The following is a 13,530-nucleotide window of genomic DNA, read 5'->3' on the forward strand; positions in this document are numbered from 1 at the left end:
AAATGGTTTTTCCATCTCATGAAGCCCGGCTGGGAAGTGGTGGGAAAAGTCAAGAGCAAGCTGAACGGGCAGGGAGTGGAGCTGAGGGTCTCCTGTGCCCCAGAGCCGAATGGTGCAGGGAGGCAAAAGCGGGGCGCTGGGGGGCAGGGAAGCACTGGGACAGGGAGGCAAAAGCAGGACACTGGGGGGAAGAGTGGGACAGGGAGGAAAGTGGGGCACTGGAGGGGGAGAAGTGGAGCACCAGAGGGACAAAAGTGGGGCGTGGAGTCGGGGGATGAAAGCAGAGCACCAAGGAGGGGGCAAAAGTGGGGCACCAGGGAGGGAGAGAAGTGGGGCAAAAGTGAGGGTATGGGGGAGCAAATGCGGGGCAGGGGAGAGAAGCGGGACAACGGGCAAAGGGGGGGAAAGCGGGACAACCAGGGGACGAGGGGCGAAGCGGGGACACGGGAGCAAAAGCGGGGCAACCAAAGGGGGCAGCGGAGCGAGAGGGGAGGGACAGGGGACGATGTGGGGTGACGGAAGGGAGCGAAAGCGGGGGAACAGGGCGGCAACGCGGCAAACGGGGCAGGGGACGGACAGACAGCGGGGCAGGGGACGGGCGGGCAGCGGGGCAGGGGACGGACAGACAGCGGGGCAGGGGACCCGTGAGGATGCGGGACACGGGGGGACGCGTGGGCGCCATCCTCACTGACCTGTTGCGGCGCATCCAGGCGATGAGCGCTCGCACCTCGGGCACGGGCTCCAGGTCGGGCTGGGCGGCCCCGAACTGGTCGGGGAAGCTGCGGTTGAGGTCTCGGCCGCGGCTGTTCTCGCGGCCGCCCTCCCCGCGGCAATCCCCCTCGCGGGCGCGCTCGAAGCCGTCGGGGTTGAGGCTGGGCAGCAGGTAGAGGTCGGTGGAGTTGAGCAGGCGGGCGCTGCGCTCCTCGCCGCCCGCCCAGCCCCGCACCAGCTCCCGCGCCAGGCGCAGCAGCAGCGGCCGCGCCAGGGGCTCGTCGCCGTGCATGTTGCCCACCAGCTTCACCTGCGGCCGCCCGGGGATCGGCGCTCCCCCCGGCTCCTCGCCGTCCCGCGGGGGCCCCATCCCCGCCGTGAGCCGCAGCACCCACAGCGGCCGCCCCTCCACCGAGTCCCCGATGCTGAAGAGCCGCGCCAGCCCCGCCGGAGCCTCCTCCTCCGCCAGCGCCCGCAGCGCCTCGCCCAGCTCGGCCGAGCTCAGGTAACGCAGCGTTTCCGCGGGTTCCGCCGCCGCTTCGGCTTTCTTGATGTGCAGAGCGCGGGCCGAGCCCAGCAGCACGGCGCAGAGCAGGAGCAGCCGCCGCATCCCGAGCCGCCGCGCCGCCCCGCTCGCCATGGCCCCGCCGGGCGAAGGCAGCGGGAGGTACCGCCTCCCCTCCCCGCCCCGGCACGTGGGAGGGCGCTCGCTGCGCCGCAGCCAATCAGCGGCCGCCGAGGGGGAGCGCGGACCAATGGGAGAGCGAAGAGGGCGTTACGTCACTACGGGAGCGGGGCGTTGGGGGGCGCGCCCCCTGCTGGCGGCGGCGGCGCGGTGCATGCGCTGCCGCCGGCGCGGGGAGGGAGGGCCGAGAGGCGGGTGCGCTGCCCCAAAACGGGGGGGTTCTTCCTTCTCAAAGAGAACGAGGCCTCCGGCTTCCAAGCCACAGCGGCTCCCCTCTCGAAATTCCCGGCGGGAGCCTCTCCCGGTGCAGATAGCGAGTTACTGCACACATAGGCTCCATCTCTGGGAACAATCGAGGCTGGGGTGGATGATGCTCTGAGCAACCCGATCCGGCTAAAGATGTCCCTGCTCGCTGCAGGGGGGTTGGACTGGATCGGGTCTAAAGGTTCCTTCCAGCCCAAAACATCCCATGATTGCGTGAAAGCCCAGTGCTCAGCGATGCTCCGCGCACCTCGCCCCAACACGCTGCAGCAAAAGGTCCAGAGAGGGGATTCTGCCCTTCTATTCCTCTCTTGTGAGACCTCATCTGGGGGATTGTGTTCCAGTTCCGGAATCCTCAACAGAAGAAGGAGATGGAGCTGTTGGAATGGGTCCAGAGGAGGCTACAAGGATGATCTGAGGGCTGGAGCACAGTTTAGAGGTCTTTTCTAACCTTAATGATTCTATGATGTATAAAGAGTACTTTTGAGGGTTCCTCCATTCAGATCGTTGCCAATTCCTTTTTTTGAGGCAAGCGAGATCCCAAGGAATAACAAGCAAAATAGTTTACTCTGCAAAAAGTGCACTGCAGTCCATGAAGTGCTGGAAGTGGCCATCTCTGACAGCCGGTCTTGTCAATTCCTGTTTAACTTTCCAGTAGGATCTCATGTACACATCTGCTTCCCAGCGCCGGCGTTTCCTGTTGGAGATGCAAGCTCTGAGTCTAGTGCATAAAACGGATTTTGAGGGGAACCATCAGTGGCACAGCTCTTTCATCTCGCCGTGTTCTGGGATCCTTTGCATGAGCGATTAGATGATGCAAACTTGTGTGTAAGCCAAGCGTGGAACGGCGGCATCAGAAGGTCCCCAAGGAAAAAGAGATTAAATTGGCTTCTTTTTCTTAGGACTCATCAGAGCTGCGCAGTCATTAGGAGAGGGACAAGCAGGGAGAAGGGATTATCCCTCAAAAAGATGCCTCAGATCTAAATAAACTGGAAAAGCCAAAGGTCCTTGGTCATCAGGACTTCTTAAACCGAAAGGGAGAGGGAATGTCAAGAGGGAATTTGGCCATCTCAAAAGCCATCACCATGGCACAGGTTTAAGCCCTCCGTCTACAAATAAATTGCTCTGGATTTACACAGAGTAACTAAGCTAATTTCCCTTTTTAGCTGATAAAAGCCCATTTGTCTGGAATTTCAACAACCCAATTGTAAAAGCAGCATGTGGCAGAAGACCGATGAGTCATCCACTCATTTTCTCAGCAGCCAGTAACAACAAAACCTTCTCATTTCCTTGGGCCAACCTAGAAGAGCTCTGCCTTCCCGATCCCTGGAGGAGCAATAGATTAGGGACAGACCTGCAAGAAGCCACCTCCTTCTCCTCCTCCTCCTCCTCAGCTCTGCCCTGTGCCTGCGCTTTGCTGAGCGCCACAGCCCTGGTACTCTGAGGAGGTGGTTACTCGGGGGCTGTGGGTTTTGCCTTATGAAACTCCCTGCATTGGTTCTGGCCACAGAGGAGGAGTGAGGTTTCCTCCTGAAGATTGTCAGCAAATGGTTCCCTTTGAACTGGAAAGGAGGAGCAGCTCAGTCTTTGCAGGTTCCTCACAGGATGACACCACAGCAGGGAAGTTAAAACTGCTAATATTGTTTGGCAGCGCTTCACCAGATCAAATCAGCACTTGGTTCTCCAGTAGAGCACTTCCAAGAAATCCCACTGGTGAGGAAAGTTCCCACGTAGACAAAAATATCTGAGGTTCAGGCTGCGGGGCAGCCACAGTGGAATACAGTCTTGAGAGAGAGGTGGATCTGGGAATCATATTAGGGAATGTCCCATGTTTGCCATCAGGGAGCATGTAAATCAGGCAAGAAGCAAGCACCCAGCTTAGCATCATCCTCAGTCATTTCTATTTCCCAGAAGAAACAAAACCCCCACCCCGCTGATGACAGAGGCGTGTTTTCTGTCCAGGAAAAGGATAAAGTCAGGGGAACCTGGCAGACCTTTGCTACGATATAGCCTCACCCTGCAGCTGCGGCAGGAGACCACCTTGCAAATTGGTTTGATCAGGTAGAAAATCGAGTTTTGTGAGTGGCTAATGCAAAGCAAAGACTAATAGCTTTAATTTCCTTGAGTGCTGCTAGGTGTGAAAGCTGAAAGCTACTGAAATAGGACTCCCTGGATGGGAAACCACAAGACCCAGCATTTCAGAGGAGTTTAATACAGATAAGTCACTTTTATTTCCTGCAGAGGACCTATATTGCTAATTGAATGCAAAGTTCTTTTCACATTTCCTTCTGTTTGAGACCATATTTCTCAGAGTAGGATAGCAACGGACACATGAGTGGGATAGCAATGAGTATTATCTTTAGTCTAAGTCAAGATTAGTGACTGTAGGCACCGGCCAGAGCAGCTGGGAAAGAGGGACCAGTGCTGCCTGCTGGTAACAGAACACCGTACCTGCTTCACTGCTGCGATGTGGTGGGGCTTTCAGCACAGATCCAAGAATTTCTACAGTCCCTGGCTGCTTTCTCCACTGCACAGGAAACACTGGTGAGTGCCTGGATGCTTCTGATTAAAGGTTATTCTTGCCCTCCTGGAGCGCGGTAACATTTCTTGCCCTCACTTCAAAAAGGGAGAGTTTAAAAGGTTCAGGAGCAACAGTTTAAAGCGATGACTGAGGTTCTCAAAGCCTAATTTACTCACAGTTGTGAAAGAGAAATATGAGAATAGAAATGACGGTAGAAGCTCAGGATGTGGTTCCCTGTTGCATCACTACGAGTGCAGACTCCACACGGGACTTCCCATAGCACTGATGAAAATCACGAGAACAATTACCGTCCCAGAAATGCATTCTGCTCCTCCTCTGAGCCCAAAGGCTTCAGCAGACCTGTCCATGACTGTTGCTTCAGCCTTCCGCAGGGTTTACTGTCTCTGAGCTTCTACCGTGGTGATCACAGGGATCTCATCCTATTTCCAGGGCTCCCAGAAGGTGACTTTTCTCCCTCAGGAACTGGCTGCAGGACTGCCAGTTCCCGGGGGTGGGGATCCAGTAGATGGCATCCGCGTCCAACACTTGCACTGCAGCTTCACCGTCCTGAAGGCTTCTCTTGTGCTTTATTTATCGCAGGGTCTGTTTCTTCATTCATGCCTACTTTTCATTTGAATGTTTAATGCCCTCCAGGCAATGTGTTTTAAAATTTCAAAATATTTACTAGTTTCATTCTTGTTTCGCTATTCTTATTCCTTCCCAAGAATAAAAGTCATTTATCATTCCTCTGCATTCAATGGCAGAGCGCGGGACCTGTTCCAAAGGACCATCAGAAAATAGAATTATCAACAGAATTATTAATAAATACTTGAGATCTGTCCATCCCAACAGTGGAAAATATGTGGGGTATGGGCTGGGAGTCTGAGAAATCAGGGCACATCACATCTCCATAATCTTTATACTTGGCAAAAATCGGTTTTGTAGGAGGGAAGGCGAGTGCTGCTTAAGTTCAAGCACCATTCCCTGACAGCCTTGCTTTCCAGCCCAGATATCTGACAAGTGGAGGGAGTGGGTTTGGGTATTACAGTCATTCTTCAACAATGGAAGTGTTGCAAAATATGTAGCACCACATATTAAAAAGGAATTAGGAGTGGGGAACCATAATGAGTAGGAAGGCAGGAGCAGCCTGTGAGCAGAGCCTCCGGCGCTGTTGCAGAAACATGTTTTCTAGAGCTGGATTACAGGCACGTTACAGCCGTTGTTTGCCTGACAAACCAACCCCTAGATACGATTCCCAGCTTCCACACGTCTGTGCAGGTCCAGCTATGCACGGACTCCAAGAACAACCTTCAGCTCTCACAATAATGCTGATTACCTCCCCTATGAGGACAGGCTGGGAGAGTTTGGGTTGTTCAGCCTGGAAAAGAGAAGGCTCTGAGGAGACCTTAGAGCAGCTTCCAGTGCTGAAAGGGTCTCCAGGAAAGCTGGGGAGGGACTTTTGATCAGGGAGGGCAAGGGCAGGATGAGGGGGAATGGTTTTAAGCTTAAAAAGGGGAGATCAAGATGAGATCTTAGGAAGAAATGTTTTTCTGTGAGGGTGGGGCGGCCCTGGCCCAGGTTGCCCAGAGAAGCGGTGGCTGATCTAGTGGAAGATGTCCCTGTCTGTGGCAAGGTGTTGGAACTGAATGGGCTTTAAGGTCCCTTCCAATCCAAGCCATTCTATGATTCTACGAATATAAATTTAGTTCTCATCTGCAGTGAAAATGAAGGATATTACGAGCAGTGCTCCCTGTCCTGGAGGCACTGAGGATAACCAAATGGAATGCAAACTGCTGTGAAGTTTGGAGTCAGGGGGTAAAAGACCTGGTGGAAAAGAAACTTCTGCCCAATCTCTATCATGTTCTAAATCTTCTCAGGTTTCTAAGGTTTGGATTACACCCAGGAATAGACTGGTGTTTATTAATTAATTCCCTTTGGGGCTCTTCAGAGCCATATATAACAGCAGCCTTATTCTGGGTTTGTTGCTCTGCTGTTGCCATAAGGATGACAAGCAGGAACCGGTGTGGTGGATTACTGGCTGTAGCCCACGGTTTGTTTAACCCAGTAGTGACGGTGCCCGATCTAAATACCTCAAACCAGAGGGCTGGATCCTTTGCCATGGAGAGTTATGGAGTATCCGCCCCACTGAAGAGGTTCCTCCCAGTCTGAGTCATTAGTGGCTGCTTTACATTCTGGAAAATGAGGTTTACATCCCTCCCAAATGTAATGGAAAGGTGGATAATGCAACCCACAAAACTCTAGACCTCAATAATTAGACACCCACAAGATAATTACACCCTTTATAAAAAGAAAATTGTAAAAAGTCATTGCGAAAGTAATTCTTACCCATTTAAAAATGTTCCTTTTCAGTGCCTCTGGCCAAGTAACACCTCACTTTTCTTTACCTTCTCTTCCTTCAGCAGATCTCAAAGCCCGTTGCAAAACGGGACGCTGATATTGCCTTCAGTCAACCAGGTGAACCTGAGCTCACCTTGCTGCCCATCACAGACCTGCTGCAAACCTGGACAGGACTTTTGCCCGGTCCCACTGATGCTGTGCCTTGCACCGTGACAACCCCACCACAGCGCAGCTGCCGTCTGACCATCTTTTCCCTTACTCTAATTTCTAGGCTGAAAAAATACTCCAGAACTCCATACTTTAATTCTTTGCATCCTCACTAACTCCAAATACTTCCTCCTCCTCCTGGATTTTCATTGGAACACAGTGACTAGAGGGGCACAGACCTCCGCATACTCTTGCACCTTTAGTTCCTGTCTTGGCAGAAGCACACAAGCTGTTTCACTGCCCGTTCCTTTGCCTTCCTCTTTGTTTTCAATCAAGTCACTTTTTAAAGATCACTTTACTTAGGAAAAGCACTTTGATTGAACTTTGTACCGGACCATAAGCCAAGATTTAGTCAAATGCTACAAGGACAGGACATAGAACTTCCTAAAAATGGTGGAAGAAGCTGAATTTATTTATTCAAAATTCTTAAATTGAATTTTAAGGCAAAAAGTTAGTTAAAGGCTGGGCAGTAATTTCTAATCCAGTAGCTTTCTAGAAGGCAGGCTGAGTGCTGTCTCTTTAAGGGATTTTTGCACACATATATATTTGTAACAGACAATGATTCCCAGTTTTGAGGGTAAACCAATAAACATAGAAAAAGTTATATGAAGAAACACTCAAGGGTGACCCATGTTTGCAACAACCCCCCAAATAAATAGTGCTGTTTGCTCATCTGCTCTCTGCACACAGCCAGCCCTCCATGCCCACCTCTGCACCGCCGGGCTCAGCCACTGCATCTACAGGCAAAGCAAACGCTGAGGAGGTGTCCTGGGCTCCTCCTGCTCATGAAATGCTCTTTATGGCTCTGCTGATCCAGTTCCTGAGGAGGGATGTGCCCTGTGCCTGCGGGGACATTGACAGTGTGAGTGGTGAGAATACGCACTGGACCTTTGCAACCACATCACTATCATCCTGCTGAAGTCTAAGCAAGCAATGTCAGACCCCAGTTTCCCTACAGCCGAGCGCTTCTGCTGTGCCTTCAGCTGCGCACACAGCTGTCCCCGCAGTCAGGGCTGCGCACACCCTGGGGATGCACACCAGTGAGCAGTGCCTCCGCTCTCTCCTCTGCCAACAAAGTTCAAAGTCTGAATCAGTGCCTTTTCTCATTTTTCAATCAAAGGAGGACACAGCGACAGAACTTTGGGCAGGGAGGAGCAAATCAGAGTCTACTCCTGCTCTAGGATAATCTAGGATAAACTTCCTATGGCTTGAAACAGTGCTGTGAATACCCAGAAAGCTGAGGGGAAAGGTATTATTTTTGGCTGAAAGTCTTCTAGCTGGTGAAGGAACTCTCTCATTAGTTACTCATTGCCTCGGAAAGTCTCATAAAACAACCGGCACAGCCTAGCAAATACTTTTCTTCAGTGGGAGCTGAGAGACCCAGGAACTGAACGAGGCCTTGAACCCATTTTATGGACTCACTTCTTACTGAGCTACCATAAAATATTAAAATTCCGACCTTATAAATACGGAGGGGAAAGAGCTGTGCATTTCTTAGCAGATGCCTCTCCAGAGACTCTTCCCAAGGTAAGTCTGATGTGACACATCCCAGAGACAGCTCTCCTGGTAGACAGTTGATTGGTGATAATGAACTCCTCCAACAGAAATTAGAGATGTAAACCTCCTTGACCCTAGAAAAGGTCCTGCAACAAATCAGCTTAGTTTCCTCCCTGGTGACCTGTCCCTGTCTCCGAGGGCTTTCCCCAGGGTGTCTGATGACAGCGATCAACCCTCTGCAAGCCCTGAGCAAAGGCAGCAATGTTGTGACCTTCTCTCCAACAGACATTGTCCAGGCTCCTCCGAGATGGCACAGAGAAGCAGCCACGCAGTCCCTTGTGAAGTGCCTATCCTTGTCCTCTGCTTTTTGGCACGCGCAGCCATGGGTAAGCAACAGAAAAAGGCATCGTGGCTTTGTCCATCATGCCAACATGAAACTATGCGGGGCTAGACAGTGCCTAGGGTGATGCCCCACAGCCTTCAGATGTGCTGGACGTCACCCCTGACTGTCTGAAAATTGGCCTCTTGCAAAAAGCCTGACTTATTTTAACTAACTGCGAAGGGAGCTCTGTGATGAAGACACTTTTGTCTCAAAAACTAAAGTCCCACCTGAAAGCAACTGTTAGACTGAAGCCTGAGAGTTAATCCCTCCTCCAAGGTCGAGGTCTGGAGAAGCTGGCAGGGCAGTTTTCATGGGAAGGGTACAGCTTAGGATGCTTAGCGCCATCGTTCTCCTTCTTTGGCAGGTTTGGAACTGTCTGTAAACAACCACATTGCTGACTTCTCCCTGTCTACAACGTCTGGCTCTCTTGTCTCCCTCTCCTGCCTCGCACGGAACAGCAACCAGGATGAGGAACTGCTCTGGTACAGAGGAGATGGGAAAGTGGATCTGAAAGAAGGGAATAAAGTGAACATCAGTAACATCTGCATATCCCCAGTCACCACGTCCGACAATGGAGTCATCTTCACATGCAAGCTAGCGCGGAACACGTCTGTCCAGGTGTCAGTGACCCTGGACGTCCAGTGTGAGTCACAGTGGCAGGTGCCTGTGCGGAATAGCTGGGGCGGGACGGAATTATGGGCTGAGGAGCTCAGTGTCTGGGCGCTGGGTGAAGGCGAGGTGTTTGGCACCCTTGTATGCTGCCTTCACCAAGAAAAAATGCGTTTAGGAGGAGATAATGCACAGGATAAGACACTCCCCTTCCACAGTGGTGCTTATGGCCTGATCTAATGCTGCTTCTATAGGGAGCGGGTGGGCCCTTCAGGAAGACAACATGGCTATGTGACTGCCTCCACCTAGATTCTTTCCCAACCAAAGATACAAGTCAGGACAGAGGAGTTATGGGAGTGACGGTCTCTGCCACTGATTGCCCTGCTGATTCCCAGGGAGCATGAAATGCTGCACAACTGTGATGTGTTACACCACTGAAAAAGGTGGACAGGGGATCATGGAATCACAGAATGATAGAATGGTTTCGGTTGGAAGGAACCTTAAAGCCCATCCAGTTCCATCCCCTGCCATGGGCAGGGACACCTCCCACTGGATCAGGGGCTCCAAGCCCCATCCAACCTGGCCTTGAACACCTCCAGGGATGGATCAGCCACCGCTGCTCTGGGCAACCTGGGCCAGGGCCTCCACACCCTCACAGGAAAACATTTCTGCCTAAAATCTGATCTCAATCTCCCCTCTTTCAGCTTAAGACAATCTCCCTTGTCCTGTCCTTGCAGTCCTTGATCAAGAGCCCCTCCCCAGCTTTCCTGGATCCCCTTTCAGTAGTAGAAGCTGCTCTAAGGTCTCCCCACAGCCTTCTCTTCTCCAGGCTGGACAACCCCAACTCTCTCAGCCTGTCCTCGTATGGGAGGTGCTCCAGCCCTTGGATCACCTCTGTGGCTTCTTCTGGATGTAGAAAGGGAACTTACTTTGTGTTAAATGGTCTGCAGCATTGTTAATGACCTGTTCAACTGCATTACTGTGCACAGTTCTTCCCCAGCTGACTGGAGAAGAGTCCCTCCAGATTGAAGAAGGCAAAGACGTCACTCTGTCCTGCAACGCCAAATCCAACCCTCAGGCCCAAGCAGCTTGGTACAAGGACAACTCCACCTTGACCCTGCAGCAGAATCGTTACCAGCTGTACCAGACCAGCGAGGTCTTTCAGCTCTCCATCAAAAAAGTACAGAAGTCAGACAATGGGACCTACACCTGTATGTTGAAATCTCAAGAAGAGAGGTGGAAGGATTTCCACCTGACAGTTGAAGGTAACAAGGCTGCTAAACAACAGGCTTTGCAAATAACTCTCTATTCTCTTTCATAATGATAACAATCCATTTCTATTAAGAAGTGTAAGTGGAACGTGGTGCATGTGCATTAACTTCTGAGGGCATAGCAACATTGGGGAACTCTCCTTGCACCTGTACCCGGGACCACAGCACCAGGAAGGGCCTTTCCTGCTCTTCCTGTTATTCAAAGGTGTTTGGCAAGCGTGACCTGAGGCAGGCGCATCCCACTGTCTCACTTCCCACACTGACAGGGCACATTTGAGCGTGGTTTCATGCACCTTAGGTCTTACTTAAAGCTTCTTACTCTGACTACAGTATTCCAGCACGCCAAAAGAGCTGCTCAAGGCAAGAGAAGTTGTCTTCTAGAAGTGACTATAGCCCTGTGGACAACAGGGAAGTGGAGGCCTTGCTGGACTGGATGCTCAGGTCTCAGACAGGGGAGATGAACCCACCAGGTATTCGTTTCCCACCCACTGTTCAGGTCACTTTCATTTTGGAACTCTCAGAACAGTGAGGAAAGCAGTGTTAGCTAAGTCACTGATGTAGCTGGACACTCGTATTTCCATGACTAAGAGTGCCCTGGGCATCATCTTCCTTCAGTTTGCTGACATACAGGCTTGGCTCCCTTCTTTCCAGAGGACTAAGCCACGTAGTCAGTCCGCGGGCAGCAGAGAGAACAATAGCTCAAAGAAGCAAGGACAACATGGGAAAAGAAATACGCTTTTCCCCAATTGTGTGAAACATTCTGTTTTGTGTGACAGCACAACCTCCTCTCCCTCTTGACAGATAAGAAACCTGTTTTTCCCATGGAGGCCATCATTGCTGCTGCCGTGGTGGTTGTGCTCACAGTGCTTTTTGGAATAGTGGCTCGAAAAGATAAAATTTGTAAGGTACGGAAAGCTCTGGTTTCTTAGTAAAAAAATAGTATTGTTTGGCTACAACACCTTGTTTTTTTACCTTTTCTATGCTACTTTGTAGTGTTGCTTTCTGCCGTTAGAGGATGGCTATGTACTACCTCCTGCTTTAGAATCAAATATTTGATATTTTAAGGTGGAAGGCACTACACACTTGCTAAACGTTAGTAAAAATATCCCTACAGCCGGGAAATACAAAAGATAACACGACTGTTTCTTTATTTTCAGTGCTTCAAAAGATCCAGTGAAACAGCTCTGTAAGTATTTGACTGCTTATTCACACAGCTTCCAAATGAAACCCTTTTGTTAAGCCTTGGCAGGACCTGGGAAAGAAAAGAGCATTCAGCACACTAAACCCAGCCATGCTGAGTTACCGTGCGCGTGCACCTTCTTTCCCAGTGGAGAGGGGAGCATGGGAACATGGCAGGACAGACACAGATGACGCCCCAGGCACAGCACGGCTCCTGCCCTTGTCCTGGCTATTCCAGGGTCCTGGCTATGCCTGTGCGGAGGCAGTGAGCAAAAAAAACGGTGTATCCCCAGCTTGCTGAAAGCTTTCTGGAGCTGAACGTAGCCCATGTGAACTCAACTCACTGTTGGTTCATTCCATAATGAGAGATTCTTCATTTCTTCTTTTCATTTTGCTGCAGGTAAAGACCACAAGGCTCCTGTGTGTACCCAGAAAACACCATTGCTAGCAGGGGAAAATGAGCTCTTGCGGGAGATATGAGATAAAGCTCTGAAACAAGTTTTTTGGGGTCAAGTTTATAATGTCTTTTCCAAATATAAGCTGTTCTTTGCATCTGTTCATTCTAACTTACTGCTTAGAGCACTGCTGGGGGGTGGTTGGGCTGCCTGAGCTGCTGCCAGATCTTTCCCTCTATGCTTATTCCTAAAATGAATGCACATGCAGTCAGATGTGCAGGCTGTTGGTCGCTTCACAGAGGAATCCATACCAGGTTGCCAAAGATCCTGATACTGATGCAGACAAGTGAGGTGTTAAGTTGGCAGTCGAGTGCCTTTCCATGGGGTGTTAGGAACAGTGGCGCCCCAACCTGCTGCCCCTTCCCAGGAATCCTATGGACAGCTCAGCTTGTTAGCCAGGATGAAAGCTGCCTGGCACTGTGCACTGCTGGCTCCCTTGGCCAAGGGCAGCCCCGTGCGCTCCCGATGCACAATGGAAAACCTCTCCATCCTGTGCCACAACAAACGCACCACTCCAGCATTTTTCATAGAATCATTTGCTTTGAAAAGACCTTTAAAGGGGATCAGAGTCCAACCGTACCTGTCCACTACTAAAACAGATCTCTAAGCACCTCATCAACCCGGCTTTTAAATCCCTCCAGGGACGGTGACCCAACCAGCCCCCTGGGCAGCTTCTGCCGGTGCCTGATAAACCTTGCAATAAAGAATTTTTTCCTAATACCCAATGTAAGCGTCCCCTGGCACAACTCAAGACCATTTCTTCTCGTCATATCAGTTGTTACTTGAGAGAAGAAACCAACACCCACCTCGCTACTACCTCATTTCAGGGAGCTGCAGAGAGTGATGAGGTCTCCCCTCAGACTTCTCTTCTCCAGACTGAACACCTCCAGGTGCCTCAGCTGCTCCTCAGATAACTTGTTCTCCAGCTCCTTCACCAACTCTGCTGCCTTTCTCTGAATGCGCTCCAGCCCTTCAATGTCCTTTTTTGTAGCGAGGGGCCCAGAACTGAACCCAGAATTTGAGGTGTGGCCTCACCGGGTCCTGGGAAGCTTTTAGGGCCTAAGGGTGACATTGTGCCTGGCAAGATGGGGATGTTCCATCAGTGCCTGGGGCTCCACCAGCCCTAGGAGAATACGGCCAGCAGCCCTGAATGGAGAATGGGGCCACTGGCCCAAAAGGAACAGAGGCCAGTAGACCTGAGGGAATGGGAGCCACCAGCCCTGAGGGAATGGAAGCCAATAGCCCTGAGGGAAAGGAAGCCAATGGCCTCAGGGAATGGAAGGCACTAGCCCTGAGGGAATGGAAGCCGATGGCCTTAGGGAATGGAAGGCACTAGCCCTGAGGGAATGGATGCCAATAGCCCCGAGGGAATGGAAGGCACTGGCCCTGAGGGA

At 51.3% G+C, this 13,530-nt stretch overlaps 2 protein-coding genes across 3 annotated transcripts in view; one reads left to right on the forward strand and one right to left on the reverse strand.

The window, feature by feature from the left end:
- CPD (carboxypeptidase D) overlaps positions 1–1,390 on the reverse strand; it is a 28,529-nt gene extending 27,139 nt beyond the window's left edge. The window contains exon 1 of the mRNA XM_054085098.1: positions 693–1,390. Coding sequence (XP_053941073.1) covers positions 693–1,351 — 659 coding nt within the window. The 5' untranslated portion in view covers positions 1,352–1,390. The remainder of the gene's footprint in view (positions 1–692) is intronic.
- Positions 1,391–7,832: 6,442 nt separating this feature from the next.
- On the forward strand, positions 7,833–13,341 carry TMIGD1 (transmembrane and immunoglobulin domain containing 1). 2 transcript variants are annotated; one of them, XM_054085074.1, is made up of 7 exons: positions 7,833–8,270; positions 8,526–8,626; positions 8,987–9,265; positions 10,221–10,496; positions 11,304–11,407; positions 11,660–11,688; positions 12,082–13,341. In XM_054085074.1, exons 1-7 carry the CDS (start codon positions 8,245–8,247, stop codon positions 12,083–12,085), a joined length of 819 nt encoding a protein of 272 aa, XP_053941049.1. In that variant the 5' UTR covers positions 7,833–8,244; the 3' UTR covers positions 12,086–13,341. The 2 variants fall into 2 exon arrangements, with proteins under 2 accessions (XP_053941049.1, XP_009556763.2); XM_009558468.2 differs by lacking the exon at positions 12,082–13,341 and having other exon boundaries at positions 11,660–11,692.
- The last annotated feature ends 189 nt before the right edge of the window (positions 13,342–13,530 follow it).

This window comes from Cuculus canorus, chromosome 20 (assembly GCF_017976375.1).
Source record: "Cuculus canorus isolate bCucCan1 chromosome 20, bCucCan1.pri, whole genome shotgun sequence".
Taxonomy (NCBI): Eukaryota; Metazoa; Chordata; class Aves; order Cuculiformes; family Cuculidae; genus Cuculus; species Cuculus canorus.

Bases quoted from the DNA above. Each gene is read 5' to 3' on its own strand.
- TMIGD1 (XM_054085074.1), top strand. From the start codon at position 8,245: ATGCCTCTCCAGAGACTCTTCCCAAG. The intron at 8,271-8,525 runs GTAAGTCTGATG...TCTCTCCAACAG, and splicing joins CTCCAGAGACTCTTCCCAAG to ACATTGTCCAGGCTCCTCCG. The intron at 10,497-11,303 runs GTAACAAGGCTG...CCCTCTTGACAG, and splicing joins TTTCCACCTGACAGTTGAAG to ATAAGAAACCTGTTTTTCCC.